The following is a 23,057-nucleotide window of genomic DNA, read 5'->3' on the forward strand; positions in this document are numbered from 1 at the left end:
CCCCAGCCCCGTCCCAGGTTCATCCCCCAAGCCCCCAATTTACCAATAACTTCTTTTGAGGTCTCCTCCTTGCCTTTGGCCCGGGCTGCTGCAAGAGCCACAAGGTGGACTGGCTGGTGGTCTGGGGACCCCTTTGACTGCGCTCAAGCCCGCCAGAGGTCGAAGGCTCTGCCCCTTGCAGCGCATTCATCCAGCCCAGGGTAGAGGTGTCAAGCTTCAGGGTAGAGGGGCCAGGCACGGGCCCTCACTTCCCTCCCAAGAAAAGGCTTACTGATTAATTTATTTTCAAGAGCCATTCCCAGGCTCAGGACTCATGGCAACCCCAAAGGTCAGAGCAGAACTGCCCCCTAGGGGGTTCCGAGGCTGTGAATCTTCAGGAGAGTAGACTCTTCATCTATCTCCCGCGCAGAGCGATTGGTGGTTTTGAACCGCTGACCTTGTGGTTAGCAGCCCAACTCATAACCCACTATTGCCACCGGGGTCCAAACGGACTGTCTGAGGCTGAGTTTGGGCTTTGGGGATGGTCAGGCCAGCATGTGTCCTGAATGCAGACAGGGTGGAGGCCCTCCAAGTGGGTGGGGGGCCCGAAGTGCATACCTGCTGCCCCGTTACTGTTGGGCGCGGATGCCCCGTTGACCTGGCCACTGGCTGGACTCTTGGACGAGAAGGGCCTCTGTGTAGGGACAGTGGGTTAAGAAAGTGACTCTAATGGTGCCCTTCCTCCAGGAGCCGGGGACCCAGCGCCCATGCCATCTTCCCACTGAGAAGGCAACGTGTCTGTGTGCCCCTGGCAGTCAGCCGGGCAGCACAGACCTCCGGCAGGCCTTCACCCATGGCATCCTTGAGCTTCACAGACTTCTTATCGTGGGCGCTGAAAAACTTGATGGGGTTGGCCAGGGCCACGGTGAGATCTGGGTGCATAGGGGCATCATGAGGAGGATATGGAGATTACATGGGAGCCTCTTCCTGGCCTCACCCCTTCCTCCTGCCCCACCCCCATCGAGGCTGGTGGGGTTTGGGGTAGAAGGGCAGCCTGGAGCTCCCAGCATGCCATGGGTCTCTTACCTGCCCAGGTGTCGGGAACATAGTCCTTCATCTCCAGGAGGATGAAGAGTGCAGGCATGGTAAGGGGCATGTTGCTTTCACTGTGCAGACACAGGTGATGGTACCCTGGTGGACAGCATGGGGTGCGATGAGCCACAGCCCAGTCTAACTCTGCACTGCCCTGGGGCAGAGTCGCCCAGTCCCCAAGCCATCCAAGTCCTGGTTCTGCACCTTCCCGGCTGTGTCATCTCGGGCAGGTCATTTTCCCTCTCTGAGAGGAGGATCATAATGTCTGCCACATGTGTGGTTCTTGTAGAATGAACTAAAGATGTGTGAAAAAGCCCTTTGGGCATCTTGTGTCCCATAAATGTCAGCCACTTGGGAAACTGCCCCAGCCAGTTTCAGAAATTCACCGTTCCTGTTTCTTTTTTTCCTTTCCTGTTTCTTAGGTCTAGTCCCCACCTGTGTCCATTTTCTGGAGAGTCACCGCTCCTGTCCCACCCTTATGGCTGCTAACGTGTTGGGGGGTTAGGCAAAGTCTTGGGGCCCCCACCTTCTGATGCTGGTTTGGGTCGCAGACCCTCGGGGAACGGGGAGGAGGACCCCTTTTCTTACCGGAGTTCAGCGCATTGATGGGGAGGATACGCTGTCCGAGGAACTTGCTGTTTTCCTCCATCACGGCCACCCTGAGGGAGGCCAGCTCGGGCATCATGATCTGAGAGAGCCAGAGAAAGCAGGCTGCCGGGAAAGGAAGAGGGGCCCGTCTGCCCCCTCCCTGGCTCCAGAAGCCCAAGGGTCAGTCTGAGCACATAGCAGATGGTGAGGACCGACAGAGAGGGAGGCCACATGCTTAGACATCCTCACAACAAACGGTCCCCCAGAGGAGAAGGGCTGGAGACGCAGCCCCTGGCTCAGAGGACTCCGTGCCAACAGGTACAGGATAGGATCGAAAGATCCCCGAGGTTTGATGCCCAGGCACCCTGGGCTGAGAATTCACAAGTCTGTCTCTAAACCCAGCGCAGGACATACACACACACACACACACACACACACACTGTCTCTAAACCCAGTGTGGGACACACACACACACACACACACACACACACACACACACACGCCTGCCCACTACATAAACTTCTGTAAATTCGGTTTTTGTTCTCTGGAAACCCAGAAGGGGGAGGAGGAGGAGGCTGAAGGAACTGGCTTTATTTCTTCTTTCCTGTGAGTGGAAGCCAAGAGGGAAGGGAAGAGCCGTGCCGGCCCTAGCGCCCCACCTTCTCAAACACAAAGGGCTCCTCTTTCCAGACAGGATTGATGGAATTGGGAGAGGGGGACAGCTTGGTGCGATAGCGCCTCTTAGGATCCCCGGGAAGGCCGAACAGCTCCACTTCCACGTAGGTGCGCACACTGCGCTCTGACAGGAACTGCCCTGAGATCACCTGGGGGCAGGACCCACCATGGCAGTTAGCCCCCAGCCCAGGCTCAGGGCCTCGGGCCTCCTATCACTGGAGCCTCCACACGTCCGACCGTGACCGGCTAATCCCTGGCACCCAGGGAAGGGGTGCAGTCTTCCCTCCGCCAGCACCAGGGCTTGGCTGCCACCCTGTGCCCACTTTGCTCCCCTCCCCTCCCCAGCATCAGCCCTTCCCCTTGGTATCCACGGGCAACCAAGAGGCAGCCTCCGTGCTGAGGAGGAGGCAGTTTCCAAGGCAACTTGCGACTGCATGGAACTGGCTGGGGCTGAAGTTTTTGGGATATGGGGGTGGGGGGTGGGAATGGTGGGGCACGGCCGCTGTATCCTTCTCCTCAAGATCCCGTCCCTCCCAGCCACTCTTGTGGCTCCGGGTCTTGCCGTAATAGACAGGGTGGTGGCCACCACCACATCGATGCGGTCCACCGAGAAGGGGTTGAACTGTTTGTCCGGCCGGCGCATGAACTCGTGTTTGAGGAGGTAGCCACTCTGCCCGTTGAATTCAAACAGCGCCATGTTCTGCTGCATGGGCAGGTCTAGGGGAACAGGGGCGCTCGGTCTGCACGCAGTCTCCACTTCCGCACCCTACCTGCCCTGGCTTGTGAATGGACTGACAGTTGGGTGGACTGCGAGAGAGATGGTTTCCCATGGCTCATCCTGATCCTTGGCCCATGTCCCCTCCAGAACCAGTCTGCCAGCTCCCAGTGAGGGCAGGTAGAAATACAGGCCAAAGGAGCCCGATCCGCTCCAGCCCCTTGACTACATCACATGTGTGCATACTACGACCTGGATGACCCCATCAGCCTGAGCCAATACACTAATGTGCCCCAAACACTCACACTTGGCGGGCCCCAAAGCCTCCATCAACCATCAGAGCACCCCAGTCTTCTTAAAGACTTCCCCAGGGGGTCAGGTGAAGGTGAGAGGAGGGCGGGGGGTGGGGGGTGGAGGGGCCCAGAGCAGGGTCTTGGGGGCCTAGAATGCCCTTACCCATCGTCTGGAAGTTGAGGGCGACCATCTGGCACCCGGCATTCCAGAACATCTGTGGCATGTAGTTGGAGGAGTCCACACGGGTGCCTTTGGGGTAAATTCGGCTCATCTGGCGCTTGTTGTAGCTGCCCCCGAGTTCAGGAACATGGCCCAGGCTGCCAGCACCAGAGGCTTCCAACTGCCCACTCAGGAAGCCCTGCCTGCAGGCCCTCCCCAGCCCTGCCCCAGGCCGGCAGGCCTCAAGGATACTCCACAAACTGCACAGAGGCCTTGGAGAGCAGCTCGTACGCCTTCAGCTCCGTGAAGGAGGAGATGACATAGCTCCGGTTCTTCTCTGTATCGGGGAGGAAGGTGGGGTCCACATCAGCCTTGCTCTGCCCTTTGGGGCAGCTCCCTACAGCCTAGGGGAGCCTCCCACCCAGCATTCCCCCTGGGACCTGAGGGCCCGGAGCCTAGAGGGGAGGGGTAGTGTGTGCGGATCTGTGTGTCAAGAGTGAGTGCCCTGGGCACAGGGCATGTGCAGTGGACATGTACAGGGTGTATGTGAGGGGGGGAGGGTGCCATGTCCTAGAGCATGAGGGTGCATGTCATGGCCTCAGAGAATGAGGGTACACACCATTGTCCTGGAGAAGGGACGTGTGGGAGTGTGCTGAAGAAGTGTCCCGGAAGCCGGGGCACGCTGTGGCTTTGTAGTGTGATCTCACACTGGGATGTGCTCCAGGAGGGAGCCCCCCAGAAGCTATGGCTGAGCACACGGGCTGAGAGGGGTCCACCCAGTAGAGCCCGTTGTGGGTGTGCACGGCCTGAGGGTGCGGGGATGAGAGGCACTGTCGTGGTGGACCCGGCAGGGCAGAAGCTACAGAAAGGCACACAGGCCGGGCCCGCGTCCCAGGAGTGAGTGGGGACTGCACTGTGCATGCGTCCCCCGAAGATTAGAAACATAAAGTACAGAGGTGGACACTGACGATGAAGGGGGCAAGAGGATGGATCTGTTTGTCTGGTTTCTCTGGCTGTCCCCAGAAGCCTCAGCCCCCAGAACCAGGGCTTCGAGGGTTGGACTAGCCCAGAGCACAACTTAGCCTCGGGAGGGCTGAACTCGTGGCTCAGCCCTTGAGCCCCTGCACACACGGGACGTTACAGGAGAACCAGGCTGGCTGGGCTGTGGTGTCCTGTCATAGACGGCCTTTCATGGACACACGCCATACAGGATTCCTTAGTACGATGCAGGGAAGCTAGGAGCCACCGCCACTTGAACGAGCCTCCACCTGAATCCTCGCTTGGATATTTATAGCAGGGCCCTGAATCCAAGTACTCTGTCTTCTCATCGCCACCCAGCAAGCTGCCCCTGGTCTCCGGACACACTTCATGACCATTTGCTGAATCCTGCCTAATCTCCTGCTCCCCCACCCCGCTTTGCCACACCCACCACCACCTCGGGCTCACGTACGGGCGGAGAATTCAAAGGAGATGAACTTGGTAGGCTGGATGTAGTTGACGAGGCTGGACATCTCCTCGTAAGCTGTCACTTCCAGGCCTGCTGTGCCCTTGGGGAGGAGGGAGGAGGGTGGAGAGAGACCAGGAGCTCGGCTCCACACTCCCACTCCACCTCCCCACCCTTGACCCCAGAGGAGCTCTGCCCCGGAGGACAGGGAAGGGTCCTGGGGCTAGCCCCCACGTCTGTACCTCATCCAACTGCATCTTCTTAATCTCTTCTTCATCCAGGCTGCCAGACTCCTCCTCCTCTTCCTCGGCTACCTCTTCCTCCTCCAGCTCAGCCCCTTCCTCACCAGGCCATGCTGTCCCCCATAACTCGGTCAGCTTGGCGGGGTGGGGGTGGGGGACCCCCAGCATCCAGCTGACTCCCTGGCATGCCTTCTCCAGGCTCAGCCCCGGGTCCAATTCCAGACCCTCACTGGGGGTGGACTTACCTGTGTCATCGCCCCCGGGGACTTGGGGAGGGCAGCTGCCCTCCTCCTCCCCACCAGGCTCCTCTCTGGGGGCTTTGCAGCCAGCAGACTGGTGCTTCTTGTTCTTGATGAGGATTTTGCCCTTGAGGTCCTCGGGGCTGGGCAGCAGGGTGCCTGGTTTTAACTGCAGGAGGGAAGAAAGGGGCAGCACCCAGTACCCCAATTCAAAGTGCAGCCCAACTCCTCCATAGCAAGCCATGCTCCCCCGGCCCCCACGGACTTCTCTGGCCTTGTCACTCCCTATCCTCAGTCGTACACTGAACTCTTGCCTGACCCAACTTGACCCAGTTCCTCCAGCAGTGGTGTTCTCTCTCGACTATAGGTGCTGTTCCACCTGCCCAGGATACTTTTGGCGCGTTCTTACCTAAATAAATCCACTGTGTCCTTCAGGTTTCAACTCTGCCATCACATCCCCCAGAAAGCCTGCCCTGGGCCCGGGACTGGGTCCTAGGACTCCCCAAGCCCCCCCATGGCTGTCCCCAGGTTACTGTGGCCCGGTGTCTTGTCTGTCTTCCCCCCAAAAGGCAAACACCCTGAGGACAGAGACTAGCTACCCCCAAAGCCCAGCACAGCACGTGACCTATGATGGATGTGAGGCTCCTAGCCCCCTGCCCCTCCCAAAGGAACCCCAGCCTCCCCTTGTGTAACCTGGGACCCACCCTGCCCTGGGTTCCCAAGCCCTGATGCCCCACAGAGAAGCCCTCCCCCCTACTCCCTCACCGGGAACTTTTCCAGGGGCTCTGTGAGCAGCATATCCCCAAACATTGTCCGGCAGTATTCGGCCATCTTAGCTTGTTGGCGGGGTCTGTGGAGGGGGTAGGGGGTGGGGTTTATCAATCCAGCCCCCAACTCTGTCCGTGCTCTGGGCCCTTCATGACCAAGATCAGGGGCTCAGGAGGTCAGGGGGGCAGGGCCACAGGCCAGAGATCTCAAGAGGTTTCAAGGGGATTATGTGGAGACCAAGGCAAGAGCTGGAGGAAATGACCATGGGCCAGGCAGGGCTGGGAGAGAGGCGGGGCAGTCAGGAAGCTGAGTCTGAACACATACGAGTCCACGTGGTTTTCAAATGACAGGATGACAGGGTAGGGGGAGGTCTTAAAAGCACTTTCTGCGATCGCTTCAATGGCTTCCTGGAGGAAAGGAGGACTCGGTTGAAGAGGAGCTCCAGACTTTCAGTTTTGACACACACACATACACACACACACACACACACACACACACACACACACACAACTGGGTCCCTCCCTGGTCCTCACACGAGTTCAAGGCCACCCAGTCATTCCTCTCCTCTAGCCTCCTACTGCCACCCTGAAGAGCTTCTGGCCCGGGACTCTGCCTAGGGCCTCCCCACCAGCCCTCTCCACCCCGCAAGCCTCATACCTTGAAGAAGATGTCCGTGGTCATGGTGAAGCCGTGGGTGATGATGGGCTCCTCATCCGGGGGCTTCCCCTTCCAGCAGTCCAGCTCCACGCAGCGGCAGCCGGACAGCAGCACCTGGCGGTACATCTCAGCCGAGGAAAGGCCGGAGAACTGGCTGCCTGCACAGGAGGGAGCAGACACCTTGATCACGGGCATCCTGGTCTCCCTGACCCCACGCCATCCCAGGCTGTCCTGTTGGCAGGATCTGCCAACGTGTCAGCCAACCCTGTCTAGGATTCCGGGAATATGGGCAGCGCCCACAAAGGGAGAGCTCAGCAAGGTGGCCAGGGCTACCTGTCAGGTAGGTGTTGTGTGAGGAGTTGATGAAGTAATGATTGAGTGGCTGAGTCATGTCTTGGTGAAGCAGTAGCTTGTCCTGGGCCAGCACACTGTTCTCTGGCCCACAGAGAAACCAGACCATGCCCTCCGGTGACAGCTGACCTGGAAGAGAAGCCATCGTCAGGGCTGTGGCCCAGTTTCTTCTGGGGCAGGACAGGAGCACCGTGGGTGAGGGGTTCCCCGAGTCCTGAGTCCTCACCCCTCTGCACGTTGATGCCACTGGGCTCATACTTCTCAATGAGGCCCTGCACCTGGTCAGGCCGTGCCAGTGGGAACAGTAGGGAGTTGAGCCGTGGGTCCCTCTGCTTCTGGTTGATGAACTTGGTCAGGTGGTCTTTGGTCATGTAGGGTTTGGCCTTGGCATGACTGTGGACCAGAGAGAGGAGCTCAGGTCTGTTCTCACTGGGCCTAGGAACACGATGGCCTTCCTGGGTGGAGCCTCCAGATTCCCAGCACAGTTAGCTGGTGGCCTGGCCTGCCGGCTGGCCAACACAAAAGGAAGCGATTACTCCCCAGATCCCCTCCCCCATGCCAGTCCCAGCCCCAGCAGCTCACTAGGAAGTGAAAATCTCGTCTATCTCGGGCCGAGGACAGAGGCTCATGAGGAAGCTCTTGTAGACAGATTCTGGGAAGTCCTCAGGATTAATGGCGTCATTCTGGGGAATGGAAAGAATTTTTAAAAACATCATCCCTGCTCTCATCTTTTCAAAGCTAAAAAACAAAAACACAAACCAGGCCCCGCTCTGGGAGAGGCTCAGGGCAGACAGAGGAGCATTGGGCACACCCTGAGCACCCACTTCTCAAAACCATGATAAAATTTAAAAAACGCACTGCCATCGAGTCGATTCTGACTCACAGCAAACTAGGGACAGGGTAGAACTGCCTCTGTGGGGTTCTGAGACTGGAAACTTCTACAGGAATAGAAACCCTCATCTAAGCAAAAAGGAGAGTTTGCTGGTTTGCTTTGTTTCTGGATTCGGACAACAGCTCGTCTTAAACCAGGTGCTGGGTTAGGACTAAGAAGGACCAGAACAAAGAAGAAGAGATGCTAGAACTGAGTGGTGCTCTTGCCAGGGCAGTGGTTTCCTCTTCTTGAATGGAGAACACATTATCAAACAGAAGTTCGTTCAACATAAGCACATGTACACCAAACAAGCAGCACACTCCATTGCCATTGTGTCGTTTCTGACTCATCGTGACTCTGCATAGGGTTTCTGAGCTATCAGTCTTTACAGGAGCAGACAGCCTCATCTTTCTCCTGTGGATCGGCGGGTGGGTTTGAACCACTGATCTTACCCAACAGTGTCACCAAGGCTCGTGCCCCTAACAACAGAACCCCAAAATACACAAAGCAAGAGAGTGAAGAATTGAAGGGAGAAACAAACAACTTGATACTTACAGCTAGAGACCCGAATGCCCCACTGTCAGTAATGGGGAGACCGGCTTGGCAGAATATGGAAAAGGGAACAGAGGACTTGAACACTGCAAACGTAGTAGATACTGTGGAACACTCCGTGCACAAAACCAGAGTGCTCGTTCTTCAAGGGCACATGGAGTATCCTCCAAGAGAGATCGCATGCTAAGCTACCAAACAGATTTCAATGAATTTGAAAGACTGAGATAATACAAAATATGGTCTCTAGTCACAGTGAAATGAAATTAGAACTCAATACCAGAAGATAACTTGAAAAATTCACAAATATAGAAATTAAACCATAGGTCAAAGGGAAAAAAATCAGTAGGGAAATTAGATGTTTTGAAATGAATGACAAACTCAATATGCCAAAACTTACAGGATGCATCTAAAGCAGTGTTCATGGGAAACTTATAGTTGTAAGTGCCTATATTAAGAAAGCAGAAAGCTCTCAAAGCAATAACTTAACCTTCTAACTTAAGAAATTTGAAAAAAGAAGCTCCAACTACACCCAAAGCAAGCAGAAGGAACGAAATAATAAAGATTAGACAGAAACAATTAAAATAAATAACAAATAAAACAATTAAAATAAAAAACAAATAAAATAAAGCAATCAAGGAAATCAACAGAAATAGAGACAAAATGACAAATGTTAGTTAGATTGACCAAAGAGAGAAAAATCAACTAAAATTAAGAGCAGGAGAGGGGAGCACCAGAACTGATTGTGATGGTGTCCATACAACTCTTTTTAAAAGTGGATTTACTATGGAAGTTTATGATACGTGAATTTTATATAAAGAAAACTACTGAAAAGAAGGAGGAAGAGTTTTTGCTTAGGGGGCATTGAGTTTATGGTCATGGGTGCAATAATTTGGAAAAGGATATCAATAATGATTGCACAGCAAGAAGAGTACAATCAATGGCACTGAATTATACACGTAGAAGTTGTTGGATTGGAAAATGCTTTGTTGTGTATATTTTTGCTACAATTTAAAGAAAAATAAACCAATGAGTATAAGAAAGAAGAAAACACCCTAAATTTACTGTGATAATGATTGTACACCTCTTCTTGACATGATTGAACTGTTGAATTACATGATATGCAGATGAAGTGACAATAAAAGCGGGTTAGGATAATAAATAAATAAAGTTAGGAGCAAAAGAGGGAACATTGTTATCAACCTTATAGAAATTAAAAGGGTTATAAGGAAATCCTCTGAACAATTTTATATCAATAAAGGAGATAATATAGAGGAAATGGACATATTTCTAGAAAGACACAGACTACTTAAAATTAACTCAAGAAGAAATGGGAAATATAAGTAGACCTAAAATAAGAAAAAAGATCACATTAGTAATTGGAAAACTTTCCACAAATAAAAGCCCCAATCTAAATGGCTTTGCTTCAATTAAACCAAACAGGAAAGAATTAATATCAATCCTTCATTAGCTCTTTAAAAAAAGAAAAGAGAAGATCTTCCGACTCATTGTGTCAGGTTCGTGCCATCTCAATACTAAAATCATGGAACTTCGTCAGAAAACGACAGCCGAATGCCCTTGTGAATATAGAAACAACAATTCTAAACAGTCAGAATGCAAAATGAACATGGAAAGGATTATACACCACGACCAAGTGGAGTTTATCCTAGGAATTCAAGGTTAGTTCAACATACAAAAAAAATCATGTCAGTGGAACATTAATCTTCTATATGAATAAAGAGAGGACACGGCTTCCTGCTCCCATCAAGAGTTACGGTCTCAGACGCCCACAGGGGCAGTTCCACCCTGTCCTGGAGGGCCCCCACGAGTCAGCATCGACTCTGGCAGTGAGCTAGTGAGTGACAGTGATACATGAAAGGGCAAGGAGACAGGACCTCGATTCTCAGAGACAAAGAACAGACAGTTGACAAATGTCCAACCGCTTCATGATAAAAACATGCCACAAGCCAGAAATTGAAGGGAACTCCCCCACCTTAAGAAAGGACATCTATGAAAAATCTACACTAACATACTGAATGGTACACGTTTGAATGTTTCGTTCCCCTAAAAGAGGACTGAGACGACAATGTCTGCTCTTGCCTCTTCTACTCAATAGGATCCTCTTATCATTTCTACTTAAATGTGTGCTGAAGGCTCTAGAGAGGACAATGAGTAACCGGTGAAAATAAATAAAATGCATAGATTAAAAAGGAAGAATGAAGCTATCTTTATTTGCCAATGACATGGTCTTGTATGTAGAAGAGCCTAAGAAATCCACTGGGAGGCACACAAGAGTGAACGGTGACAAAAAGGTGAAAACGGTTCCGTACAGAAGCCTGCAGTAACAGCAATAGTACCAATCTCCAGGTAGCTATGGAGACAGACACACAAGCTGAACAGGTGGGGAAGGGCCAACGGGACTGCACCCATGAATATAAATGGGTTTGACAGAGGATAGTTCTACTTACATGTGTTTGCTTTCTCCCTCTATTAGTATAGTAAAGTAGTATTCTATTTATATGATTTTTGTATGCGGGACCAACCTTGAATTCCTTGTGGTTAGCAGCCCTACGCATTACTACTATGCCACCAGGGCTCCTGATTTTAGCAAGTGGTGCTCAGATAATTGCATATGCAACAGAATGAAGCTGGATCTCTACCTCACATCAAATACAAAAAAATTAAACTAAAAATCAAACATAACTATAAATCGAAACCTGAATATAAAAGTCTTAGAAGAAAACATCGGGGTAAAATTTAATGACTTTGAATTAGATAGACGATGGCTTCTTAGATATAACACCAAAGCACAAGTGGTAGCTTGTTCTTTAAGTACACAATAGATAAATTGGGCTGCGTCACATTTTTAGACATGTGTGCTTCAATAGACACCATCAAGAAAATAAAGACAAGCCAACAAAAGAAAAGGAAGACACACCACAAAATGTGATGCACTATTTGCAAATCAGATAGCTAATAAAGAAATGGTATCCACAATACTTAAAGAAACCGTAGAATTAAAGAATATGAGGACACATAACCCAACTGCAAACTGGAATTTGGATTTGAATAGCCAGTTTACAAGGAAACAGACATCAAGGGGATTCAAATCAAAACTACAACTAGATGTAACTTCACTACCCATTCAAGACAAAAAACAACTCAACCCCCTTGTCAAGTCAACACCAACTCATATATACGACAGAATTTCACCCGTTGAGTTTCTAACACTGAGACTGTTGACTGGCGCAGAAAGCCCCATCTTTCTCCTGAGGAGGGCCTGGTGGTTTCAAACTGCTGACCTTGCAGATTGCAGCCCAACAAGTAGCCACTACTCCACCAGGGCTCCACCACTACCCGCTAGGATGGCTGAAAGAAAAAAATGAAAAGACAGACAATGACCGGTGTTGACAGAGATGTGAAGGATTTTGGAACCCGCCAGCATGACTGAAGGGACTGCAAAATGACATCGTCTCTTCAGAAACCAGACGGTTCCCGAAACGGTTAGCGTCAGACCCAGCAGTCCCATCCAGAGGCACAAACTCGAGAGGCAAGCAAACACAGGTCCCCACGAAATGCCAACATTATTCCTAAATGCCAAAAAGTGGAAACAACACAGATGTCCACCAGCTGACCGATAAAGTATGCCAGAGCCCTCCGAAGGAACTGTCCGCCCTGCGCGGCGCACGCTCAACATGGACGAACCTGGAAGATGTGAGGCTGAGCGAGAGGAGGCAGACACACGGGGCCACATCTGCCTGGCTCCGTTGATAGGGACTGCCCAGAGGTGGCACATCCAGAGAAATAGAAACAGAAACTAGATGAGTCGCTTTCAGAGTTCATGCCTTTCCAGTCTCTGCCAGGAAAGGTGAATGCATGGCTCTAGGCAGGTGAGCCACTGGGTTGAAGCTGACTCACAGCGACCCTCTAGGACAGGAAACCCTGTGGGTTTCCAAGACTGTAACTCTTTACCGGAGTGAAAAGACAGCTCCACGCACAGATAGGTCAGTGGCCTCAACTGGGACACAAGAAGAAGGGATCAGTCAGGAGGCCTCAGGCGAGCGCAGGGCTGAGGGGCAGGAGGGCAGGTGAGCATGGGGGGGTGGTGGGGGGGATGGTGCTGGCTGTAGGGCCTGAGCAGGAGTCCTTCCCACCGGGCCCCTCACCTGTAGCCTGTGATTGACGCCACAGCTCTGCCCAACTGTCGCTACGGGGAAAGTTCCTTTTGGGGTTCGTGTAGACAGATAACCAACAGGACCTTTGTTTTATTTATTTATAACCCGCCCAGTTCTTACTCAGAGGAATAGTCCATGGGAGGCAGGTTGGGCCGTCCATAAGTCACCGGCTCAGGGCGGAGAGGGGCCTGAGATCCACGCCTCTCCCCAAGCACAGCTCCTGACTCAGAACACATCATCTGTCCGGAGCCTCTTCTTTGTAATTAGCATAAGGCATTTTATGGGACAACCCTGCGTAGGACTCATTGCAGTGAACCATTAACGGCCCAATTAAAACGATAGGAACACAAAGGGCTTCCTGGGTTGAGCTGAACTCCATTGGCCTGGCGCTTCTACCCTTCGCTCTGCTGCTTCTCCGCACCTCGTGTAGGGTGAATTCTGATGCATGGAGCCCACGCGTGCCCCAGTTGAACTGGGGGCTCTCTTGCCGGAGAGCTTAACCGAAACGAGCCCCTAGTGACACAACCATGAAGCCCTTGGCTGCTGACTGAAAGGTCTTCTCTGTGAACCCCACTTGTAGCTCTGTGGGGGGACGTCTGGCGATGGACCTCCTTAAAGATAACAGCCCAGAAAACTCTCTCTGGCCCAGTCTCCCTCGGGGCACAATGGGCTTGTTATGAGTTGTATTGGCTCCTCGGCACCTTCACAATTCCCTTCACGGGAAAGATCTCAGGCCTTTCTTTCGTGGTACCGCCGGCAGGGCACTGCCAGCCACTAGCCATTTGCACTACCCTGTACCTCTTCTGCCCTTAGACGCGGCAGAAAGTGCCCCCCTCCGGATCGCAACAGGCTGCCTCCAGTGCACCTTCCTGCACTGCTCCAGGCAAACGCACTCACACACACTCACACACTCACTCTCTCACTCCTGAAGCTACTGCTTGTCCTAAACACATCCCACCAAACCCCACCCCTGCCCTCCAGCGGGGGATGCTCTCCGGACCAGCCTGTTGAGTCTGCCCAAGATCAGCCACCAGTGGCTTGTGGGGAATTGGCATGTCAGGCCCCTGACTGGAACTAAGATGCCGTCCTGCTCTTCCCAAATTGTTCTCCCACCCTGGCTGGCCCAGAGGGAGCCGAGAATCCTGGGAGTGAGCCGGGGGAGGGAATTTCTCACCTTGCCTTTTGCAAGATGGCAAACGCTGAGGGCCGCTTCCACCCGCTTGCGGTCTGCGGGAAACAGCTGGAAGAAACTAAAGGAGGGCAGAGAGATGGCAGGCAGAGGCAGGGGTCAGTGCTGGGGAAAGACGAGTCTGGGGAGCTCAGGATATGGAAGCGTGAGGAAGGAGTCGGGGGAGGCTCACTTCTTCACCGGGATCTTCCCTTCCGGATTGAGCTGCATCTTCAGCTTCACCAGGCTGGTGGGCAGAAAGAGGCCTGTCAGGGCCCTGCTAGGGCGGGCCCGCTTAGCCCCGAGCGCAGAGACTAGGCTGGCAGGCACTTACATCTTATCCAGGAAGGTGCTGCGGGGGGCGTTGGTGGTCAACGGATGCTTGGCCAAGGCCAGTATGTCTTCAGCCCAGGCCTGCGAGATCATCGAGGACAGTGGTCAGGCCACGGACCACATGGTAAAACCCTCCACCCCCTGCAGCCCAGCCAGGCCTGTGTCTCTCAGAAATCCAGGCCACCCTTAGGTGCCAAGCCCTAGGCCAGGTGCTCCCTGGTACACCTTGCCAACGTTCTCCTTGTAGGAGACGAAGTTGTGGAAGGTGAGGTCCACCATGTCGGGGCCAGACACCACCGTGAGCGTCTTCAGCAGGAAGTTGTTGTCGGGAAAGTCCATGTTGAAGACGTCCCGGAGCTTCTGGCTCTGCAGCAAGCAAGCAGCCAACACAGGCCGTATGGGGGTGGGGAGGGGGGCATGCTTCCCTCGCTGCCTGGGTGACCCTCCCTTTCCCTCCACCTCTTCCTGTTCCCAATTCCAGGGACTGGCCTAGGAGAGAGAAGTCCACAGAAGAGAGGAACCAAGCCAGCAGGTGTGTCCTGTGCAGTTTGTTTGCCAGTTTTTGTTTGAAGATAGACTGGCTCCCAGGCTTAGGGACTGTTGCTTCCCTCCAATCTCTTCCTCTGATTTTCCTACCAGCATCAGGCAAATACAGGCAAAGCAGCCACAGTCTGGGGTGTTCTTAGGGCAGAATCTGGGCCCTCATCCCCGAGTCTCAACACGGGGCCCTCGTTCTGAGACTCAGTCCAGGCAAGGCCAGGAGTAGCCACACCACTTCCTTGGCTCAGGGTTGGGGTCCTGGGGGGCTGTACAGGAATCCTCCCCTTTGCTTTAGAGAACCAGGCACCCAACTCCTGCAGGGGCCCCAGATCTCACCCCAAGAACCTGGTGGAGGGCTGGGGAGCCACCCTGAGTCTGGGGTGCTCCAGGTCCACCTACCTTGGGCATCTTGGCAAATTTCCCAAAGCGAGTGTCCCGGATGCTGGTGATATCTAGGAACTCCATCTCCTAAGGGAGTCCCCCCACACAGAAGGGGCGTGGGTGGAAAGGTCAGGTTCATAAAGGAGGGACAGGGAGGAGGGACCGCCACACTCTCTCAGAATTGCCCTTTCTGGACACGAAGACCAACTGAGGCGTCCCAGAGCCCAGCTTCCAGCCCTATCCACCAATCAGATCCTCCCACTCACGGGCCTCTGCCGCTACTCAAGCTCTCTTCCGGTGCCTTCCCTGGCCACTGGAATCACCCACGTCTGTGGCCTGCTCCACCCTGGACTCGCCCCAGGCTCCCATTCCCTTCCTCCTCCCAACAGTGGAGACCTCTCACTCAAGTCACCCGAAGGAGCGGCAAACAATCGCCCTTCGGCCCCAGCCCTTTCTCTCGTTCCCCAGGAGATGGTCAAGCTAGAGCACCTGGGCCCTAGACAGCCATGGGTTACAATGACTACATCTCCCTGCAGGTCCTAGGGACAGCCCCTGTCCACAGACTAGCCCCAGAGCCACCCTTTCAGGTCCTTCTAAAAGCCTGGTCTTCCACAACACCACCTGCCTTGACTCACTGGGGAAACTGGAGTGTTCTGAGCCTCAGAGCCCGGCAGGGAGGGGCTGCCTCACCTTACTCTGATACGTCCAGTATAAGTAATAGCCCTTGGGCTCCACTCGGAGGATAACCGGAGAGGCAATGGTCGTTTCCTGCAGAGAGAAGGAGTCCATTCTTTGCTCTGAGACCTGAGGCTGAGCTTCCTTGGCCCAGGCTGACTCAGGCAGTACGTTAGGGGTTCACATCCCCTTAGGACAATGGCTCTCAACCTGTAGGTTGCGACCTCTTTAGGGGCTGAAAGAGCCTTTCCCAGGGGTCACCCGATTCATCACAGTAGCAAATTTCAGTTAGGAAGTAGCAATGCCGGGGATTTAAGTAGAGAGCAAATGTTTTGAGAATGACAAGGGTAATGAATGTACAAATGTGTTTTACCCAATTGATGTATGTGTGGATTGTGATAAGAGTCGTATGAGCCCCTAATAAAACGATTAAAAAAAACCCGAAAATAATTCTATGGTTGGGGGGGTCACCACAACATGAGGAACTGTGTTAAAGGGTCGCGGCCTTAGGAAGGTTGAGCACCACTGCCTTAGGAGGTGTCTGTCCTGGAAATCCGAAGGTACTTCCCGTTGTCCTCTCAAGGAATAGGCAGGAGGAGGGTCTCGGCCCCGACGTCAGCCACTTTGCAAGGGCCCCCACTTGGCCAAAGGGATAGAACGTCTCTCTCTATGACGCACTGCCACCACTCAGGGGAGCTGCCCACAGGGAGAGCCAGGGACTCCAACTCCCATGCCTGCATCCAAGGCCCTGCACACCAGCCCCAGACTCACTAGGCCTGTGCTTCCCTCCAGGAGCTGCCCCCGACCCACCCAAATGCGTTCTCACCCCAAGCCTAGACACCCACCCCTCAAACCTCCCCTCCCTGAGACAGACATCAAAGACCCAATCAAGTCTCACCTCTCCTGAAAAACCTCCCCTGAAAATATGCTGTGGCCATTGGTTGGGGGGGTGGGGACGGAGCTGGCCTACAGCCCCGCCCACAGTCCCGTGAGCCCCTGAGGAGCCGACCTCTGCTGGACCATGAGTCTTGTGCTCCAGGTTTGCTGAGCAAGAGAACTTGTGAGCGAACGAAACATCCTACATCCCTATTCCACTCAGCCCCTTGCCCTTGCTCATCGAGGCCCGAGAGCACAGAGGACTGCCCCCATAGGGTTTCCAAGACAGACTGCCACATCTTTCTCCCGTGGGGCAGCTGGTGAGTCCAAACCGCCGACACACTGGTTAGCCGCCAAGCGCTGATCCACGGGCACCACTGTCTTTCATTCTAATGGTGTCTCAGGTGTAAACGACCTGATACTGAAACTGGCATTGCCTCCAAGGCCCCTGACAAGGCCTACAATCATAGCTGCCTATCAAACCAGACCGGGAGAACTGACCAGGGGCGCAGTGGGAAACATCAGAGTGTGGAGGGAAGAGAACGTTCCGCAGGGAGAGGCTAAGTTTGGAGAAAGCTGGGTGGTGAGCTCTGGGGTCTCCTCCCTCGCCAAGGACGGAGGACAGTCCCTGGCCCCTCCTCTCCAGCCCAGTCACAGGTCTCTATTGTCCTTGGAGTGCTTCTGCTGGCTCTGTGAGAGAAGGGCTCAGAGAGCAATGAGTGGAGAAAAGAAGTTGTTGGATGAGCGTTGAGCCCACCCTGTGCCCGGGCCATGGGCGCATGCCTGTCAGCCGGGCCGGAGTGGGCCCGTGGGAGAGGAAGCTGGTCTGGGCTCCTAGATGGACGAGGGTTCAAGGGCTCAGAAAATGAATGAAGCAGTTAGGAGTGAGACTCGAGTTAAGTTGTCCAGCGGGCCCTTAAATAGGACATCTCTCGCTCCGGGAGGTGGAGGAGGGTAGAGTGGCTTGTCTCTCAAGACTCCCCAAAAGTGCCCACCCATGAAAAGATCAGCCACAAGCGTCCACCAGGCTCAGAAGGCGAGCCAGTGGCAGACCCTTTTTTTGAACCCCTACAGCCACCTGAGAGCATCCCTAGGGGGAGGGGGCGAGAAGATGCTACTCTCAAGGAGGGTTGGGGTTTAGATTATAACGAGGCTCTGAAATTGGACTGGGGTGGGTGACAAGAAGAGACCACAATACTGCTTCTTTGCCCCAAGAGCCAAGGGAGCATGCTCTTGGCTCCCACCCAATCCACATTGAAGGGTGAGATAAAATCAGGGCTTGATCACACCTAGTAGGTTGCGTTGATTCAACCCTGGCTCCGTCCCATGTCATTTGTTGACTCTTGCTGCGTGGACAACCTGAGTAGACCCTCACAGGCACGAGTCCCCGAGGGAGCAGATGTGGGAGGTGCTACTCGTGGGAGTTGAGGGATCCGGGGACGCCCGTGGTGCCCTGTTTTAGAGGGTAAGGCTGTGGCCAGGGACGTGGGTACTGGCCTTCGGAGAAGGCCCCCTTCTGGAGCATGCCCCACCTATTGTGATCCTCCACTCAGTGGGGCCACACGTACTGCCCAGAGGAACTGAGAGGGGCCGCTTCATTTTTCATTCTGAGTCACTTCCCTCACTGGCTCCTGGGCCATGCCATCGCCATGCCACCAGCACTCCACCTCAACCAGAAGGTCTGTCCTGTTCCCAAGGAGGCAGGAAGCGTCTCCCCACAGGGTCCTCTCCCTGGAGTCAGGGCAAGCCCAGCCCTGAATGGCCTGGGGCCCCAGCTGGCCTGAACTCCCAGGCTCAGAGTCCCCTACTGGACCCACTAAGATAGAGAAGTCAGCCAAAAAGGTCATGTTCCCCCCTCCCCCAGCTCCACCCCCCAACTTTCTCTGCCTGGTCTTTCAGCCCCAAAGGGAGTCAATCTAGCAGGAGCCCCTCCTCAAAGCAAAGTCTACGGATTGTTTCCCCACCCACTGGCAAGGACCCTTGACCTAAGGCACCATTTGCAGGGCCCCAGAGGAACAGTGGATGAGAGCCAGACCCCCCAACTTGCAAGGCAGTGGACAACGTGGTAGAGACCGTGGGCAGGGCCGAATCATGTCTTCCCAACATGCCTTTGGGCGGGTGGGCGGCCGGCACCAGGCTGAGCCCAGCAAGGGGAAGCGGATGTCCAGCAGTCCCTGGGCCGACCCCCAGGAGCAGAGGCCTCCAGTTGTCCCTTGGAGGTGTAGGGGACCTTCTTGTGGCTGCCCCCACAGCAGCTCAGGACAATGGGACAGCTCTGGGGTAGGCCCAGGGTGAGCGGGGAGGAGGAGGGATTCCAGTCTGGGACCCACCCTCACCAGTGCGAGGGGGTCCCCTGTGCGTCTGCCCTGCCTCAGTTCTGAGACATGCTTCCCTTTCCATTCGTGCTCAGCCCAGACCCAGAGCAACCAACCACTCCAGCTCTTGGTGAGGCTCCAGGGAAGAGACAGACCTAGACACCCCCAAAAAAGTACCTCCTCTGACCACCTTCTTCTGAAACCCAGACAGAGAGCCTGGCTCGGCCACAAAGGCCCAGAGCAGCAACGCCACCGCTCTGGGCTGGTGCTGCCCTGTGTGGAAACCCTCACCCCACGTTTGTTTACCCAGCCACCAGTTGTGTGAGGTCTGGCCAGCCCACACAGGCGCCGGCTTCCCAGCAGACATAAACCAGCCCACCAGCCCTGACAAAGCCCCCACTGCAGCCCCGCCCCCACCCTCTAGGTGCTTGGCAGGGGTGCCTGCCCCCCTCCACTCACTCACATCGTCCCATTTGATGAAGCGCTCCCCTTGACTCAGGTAGGCCTTCACCTCTGGGGGCAGCAGCACAGAGTTGAGCAGAGACATGGCACCAATGTGTCCCTCTTTGGAGAGGCTGGGTGGGCCTAGGAAGGAAGCAAGGAGGGGGGCCGTGCCAAGCTCACATGGCACCCGTCATGAGCTGATCCGGAAGTCTGGGTGCTCTTATAGCCCACGGGATGATGGCGTGGCTGGGTGCAGGGTTGATGGCTTCGGCCAGGGTCCCATCTGCCTTGTAAATCAGCCTCCTCCTGCCCTGCCTACAGTGGGGGCTGCGGTCACTGCTCCTGCCTGGGGAGGCTGGGCTTCTCTCCTGGAAGCCCCCGCCCTCACCCGCTGCCTCTACACTTCCTGCTCGCTGGGCTTCCTTCTCTAGGCGGTGCAGGGCTGAAAAGCAGATCATGCAGCCCAGCCAGTCCCCCCGCCCGGGCATCCCCCTTGCAGGTGCAGGCCCTGTTCGGATGCAGAGGGGCGGAGTGCTGGGGAAGGAGCAATAGCGGAGCTGGTCCAGAAGACCTGAACTGAGGGGAGGGTGCAAGGAGCTCACCAGGTGAAGAAGCGCCCACAGGAATGAGGTTTGAAGCAAGAGACAGGGTGGGGCGGCTGTCAGGAGGCTATGAGAGAACCTGGGACCACCTCGGAGGCAGGAGTTGAGGGTGGTGGGACAGGCCCCATCTGGGGCTGAGTGTTTTGAATAAGCAAAGTTCCCTGGACATCCAGCTCCCCTGACTCAATGCTTCCGCCCCATGAAAATTAGGAGCAAGAGAAACCATCACCCCTCACCCCCACCTGTGACTCCCTCCTCTGGGCCTGCTGGGCCTGCATCAGACCTGGAACCTCCTTCCACTGCTCTGCACACAGCGTGGCTGGAGCAATCCTTGGCCGCCAGCCACCCCTGGGTTCTCCTGCCAGGTCCCCTCCCCTTGCTCTGTGCCAAGGGGCCTGTGGTCAGGCACGCAAGGCAGGAGGGTTGCTCCAGAGAGGCCCCAGCCCTGGGCCTCTGCCCCGTGTTGATGGCCCCTAACGCTGCCCTTGTCCAGGCCCGCTCGGTCCCCGCCCTCTTCCTCTTGCCTAACCTGCTCCTCTTATCACCCTTCCTGGAGAGTCAGGACTTCCTTCCCCTCTCAGGGCCTGGCTCTCTGCCCCAGCTCCCACCCCGGGTCTCCGGCTCACCCCATGTTCACTGGATAGCCATCGCCCAGGTTCTAGAAGGGTCCCTGCAGGTCAGTCTGGGCTGGGGCAGGAGGACAGGGATGGAAAGCCATTCTTTAGGAGAGTGAACTCAATAATTCAGCCTGGGGGGGCTGGAGCTAAGGGGACCCCTAGCACAAGCACACTCACCCACACACTGACCTCAAGGAAACCCACCCGTAGACCAGTGCAGTAGAACCTAGAACGAGCCCTGAGCTGCAGGGACACCCCCAGGAACTCCCCCAGACACCTGGAATCCCCTTCTTAGCTTTGCCACCCCCCCACCTCTAATCTGTCCCCACTGGGGGCCCCCTTTGGGAGCCTCTGCACACTCCAGGCTCCCTCTCTAATACCCGGTTCCCTCTGGATCTGTGTGAGTGGATTTTGCAAGGGAAATCCCTGCCCCTTCCCCAGGCCCTGCACCTGTCAGCTGCAGCCCGCCCTTGCTGCTGGCACCCCTGTCCCCACCTCTTGCTTGCTTAGGAAGCAGCAGCTTCAGCCTCCCCTCCACATGGGGCCTGCAGGCAAAACCCTTCCCTCCCCCTCAGCTTGGAGGGAGGAGAGCGACAACCTCTTTGTTCTCCTGTTCTTACTGGGGCTGGGGAGGGGGCACAGAGAAGGTAGGGGTTGCAAGAGTCCCCACCCCGGTTCGTTGGCTGTCCAGCTCTGAATCCCATGGAACAAAGCCTTGCCCATCTTCACCCAGCGATGGCACAGCCCAGGCCCGGCCTTGAGACCCCTGTTGCTAGGATGGAGGCTGTGAACCATCCCCAGAGCTGGCTGGAGGCTGTGAACCAACCGGGTTGCTCCAGGAGACAGAGCTCATTCGTCAAGGATGGGGTTTCTGTTGGTTTTGCTTTTGTTTTGAAAGAATCTTTCAGTGTTATTTATTTATTGAATGTGAGTTGACAAAGAAAAGCCTTCTCTAAACTGTGGTAGAAAGGCTTTGGAGAAAAATCGAAGTTTCATGATTACCCTGTTTGGGCTCCTGGGTTGAGCTGAATCCAAGACACCCCAGGTAGACTGACAATTGTCCCCCCACCCCACCCCCAGCCCCGCGCAGGCAGTGGAAGGGTGAGGATGCCCCCTGCTGGGCAGACTGAAGAGCACTCCCCTCCTGGGGAATGGCCGGGGGAGATCCGAAAAGCCACCAGTTAGGGCAGGGGTTCTCCACCTTCCTCATGCCGAGACCCTTTCATACAGATCCTCATATGATGGGGACCCCCCCACCATAGACTCATTTTCGTTGCTACTTCATCACTGTGATTGTGCTACTGTGATGAATCATCATGCAAATAGCTGATAGGCAGGATGTGTTTTCATTGTTACAAATGGAACATAATGAAAGCATAGTGATTCATCACAAAAACAATATGTAATTAGATATTGTGAACTATTTATTTCTAGTTAAAAATAAAGGAAAGTTTGTCTGGAAGCATGGTGTAGCATGGGTAACAGTCTTCATGCTGGGTACTCTGATGTGGGCGTAGCTGCATGTGGGCGGACTTGCCCGGAGAGGGATAGAGGAGCCACCATCAGAAATATGTGTTTTCCGATGGTCTTAGGCGACCCCTGTGAAAGGGTTCAACCCCCAAAGGGATCTGGACCCACAGGTTAAGGGAAGGAAAATTTCCTTGGGTCTACATGGCTTCAAAAGAAACCTATTGGTGTAGTGAGTTACACATTGAGCTAACCACATGGTCAGCAGTTCAAACCCACCAGCTACTCCAACAGAGAAAGATGAGGCTGTCTGTCTCTGCACCCAGATGGGAAATTCTACTCTGCCCTCTGGAGTCACTATGAGTCGGAATCCACTCAGGGGTGGGTGTATTGCTTATGGTCCCTGGAGACAGGTTTGACATGTGTGACCTTTGGGCCACAGAAGATGGTACGGAATTCTACTCAACCCCATGCCAGGTTGGTGGCCTGGGGCCCAGAAGGCAGTTCCCAAGTTCCCTTGCTCAGAGGCAGTTTTGTGTGGGGACCCAGCACCTTGGTTTCTCTGCCTGCCCAGTGGAGAAGTTAGTTGTGGAAATTGAACTCTGTGACCTTGGCACACTACAGAGCTCTCTCTGATCAGCAAAGCCTTTGGTCCTTTCTCAGACTCCTTCTAATGCTAAACATCTCCTATCAGGGGAGCCAGCCTCCCTCCTGTCCTCCAAGAGATGGCCACCCTAGAGACGAGAGCCATAGATGGCAGGACAGTGTGGAGCCTGCCCCAGCTGGGGGCTCAGGGGCACACTGCTCGTCCCTCTCTCGAGTGGTCCATCTGTGCCGCAGA

The 23,057-nt window shown here is 54.6% G+C and overlaps 1 protein-coding gene across 1 annotated transcript; it reads right to left on the minus strand.

Annotated features, from left to right (window-relative positions):
• Nucleotides 1-38: 38 nt before the first annotated feature.
• Nucleotides 39-19,770, minus strand: LOC101650582 (1-phosphatidylinositol 4,5-bisphosphate phosphodiesterase beta-2). Its single transcript, XM_004712750.2, has 24 exons — nucleotides 19,550-19,770; nucleotides 15,911-15,988; nucleotides 15,239-15,307; nucleotides 14,525-14,665; nucleotides 14,301-14,380; nucleotides 14,160-14,213; nucleotides 13,973-14,048; nucleotides 7,786-7,886; nucleotides 7,430-7,596; nucleotides 7,186-7,332; nucleotides 6,853-7,010; nucleotides 6,520-6,602; nucleotides 6,193-6,277; nucleotides 5,434-5,596; nucleotides 5,189-5,301; nucleotides 4,953-5,049; nucleotides 3,755-3,839; nucleotides 3,506-3,630; nucleotides 2,897-3,051; nucleotides 2,319-2,483; nucleotides 1,660-1,759; nucleotides 1,066-1,170; nucleotides 814-911; nucleotides 39-673 (listed from the first exon to the last, which is right to left on the minus strand). The coding sequence occupies exons 1-24, from the start codon at nucleotides 19,631-19,633 to the stop codon at nucleotides 467-469; spliced, it is 2,736 nt and encodes a 911-aa protein (XP_004712807.2). The 5' UTR covers nucleotides 19,634-19,770; the 3' UTR covers nucleotides 39-466.
• Nucleotides 19,771-23,057: the final 3,287 nt, after the last annotated feature.

This window comes from Echinops telfairi, unplaced genomic scaffold (assembly GCF_000313985.2).
Source record: "Echinops telfairi isolate 266 unplaced genomic scaffold, ASM31398v2 ScPeMD7_18;HRSCAF=68, whole genome shotgun sequence".
In the NCBI taxonomy this organism is placed as follows: domain Eukaryota; kingdom Metazoa; phylum Chordata; class Mammalia; order Afrosoricida; family Tenrecidae; genus Echinops; species Echinops telfairi.

What these genes read in the sequence shown, in the direction of transcription:
- LOC101650582 (XM_004712750.2), bottom strand. Translation starts at nt 19,633, where the DNA reads ATGTCTCTGCTCAACTCTGTGCTGCTGCCCCCAGAGGTGAAGGCCTAC. An exon ending in ACTGGACGTATCAGAGTAAG is followed by an intron (nt 15,308 to 15,910) that starts GTGAGGCAGCCC and finishes GGACTCCCTTAG; the next exon opens with GAGATGGAGTTCCTAGATAT. An exon ending in CCACGGACATCTTCTTCAAG is followed by an intron (nt 6,603 to 6,852) that starts GTATGAGGCTTG and finishes CCTTTCCTCCAG; the next exon opens with GAAGCCATTGAAGCGATCGC.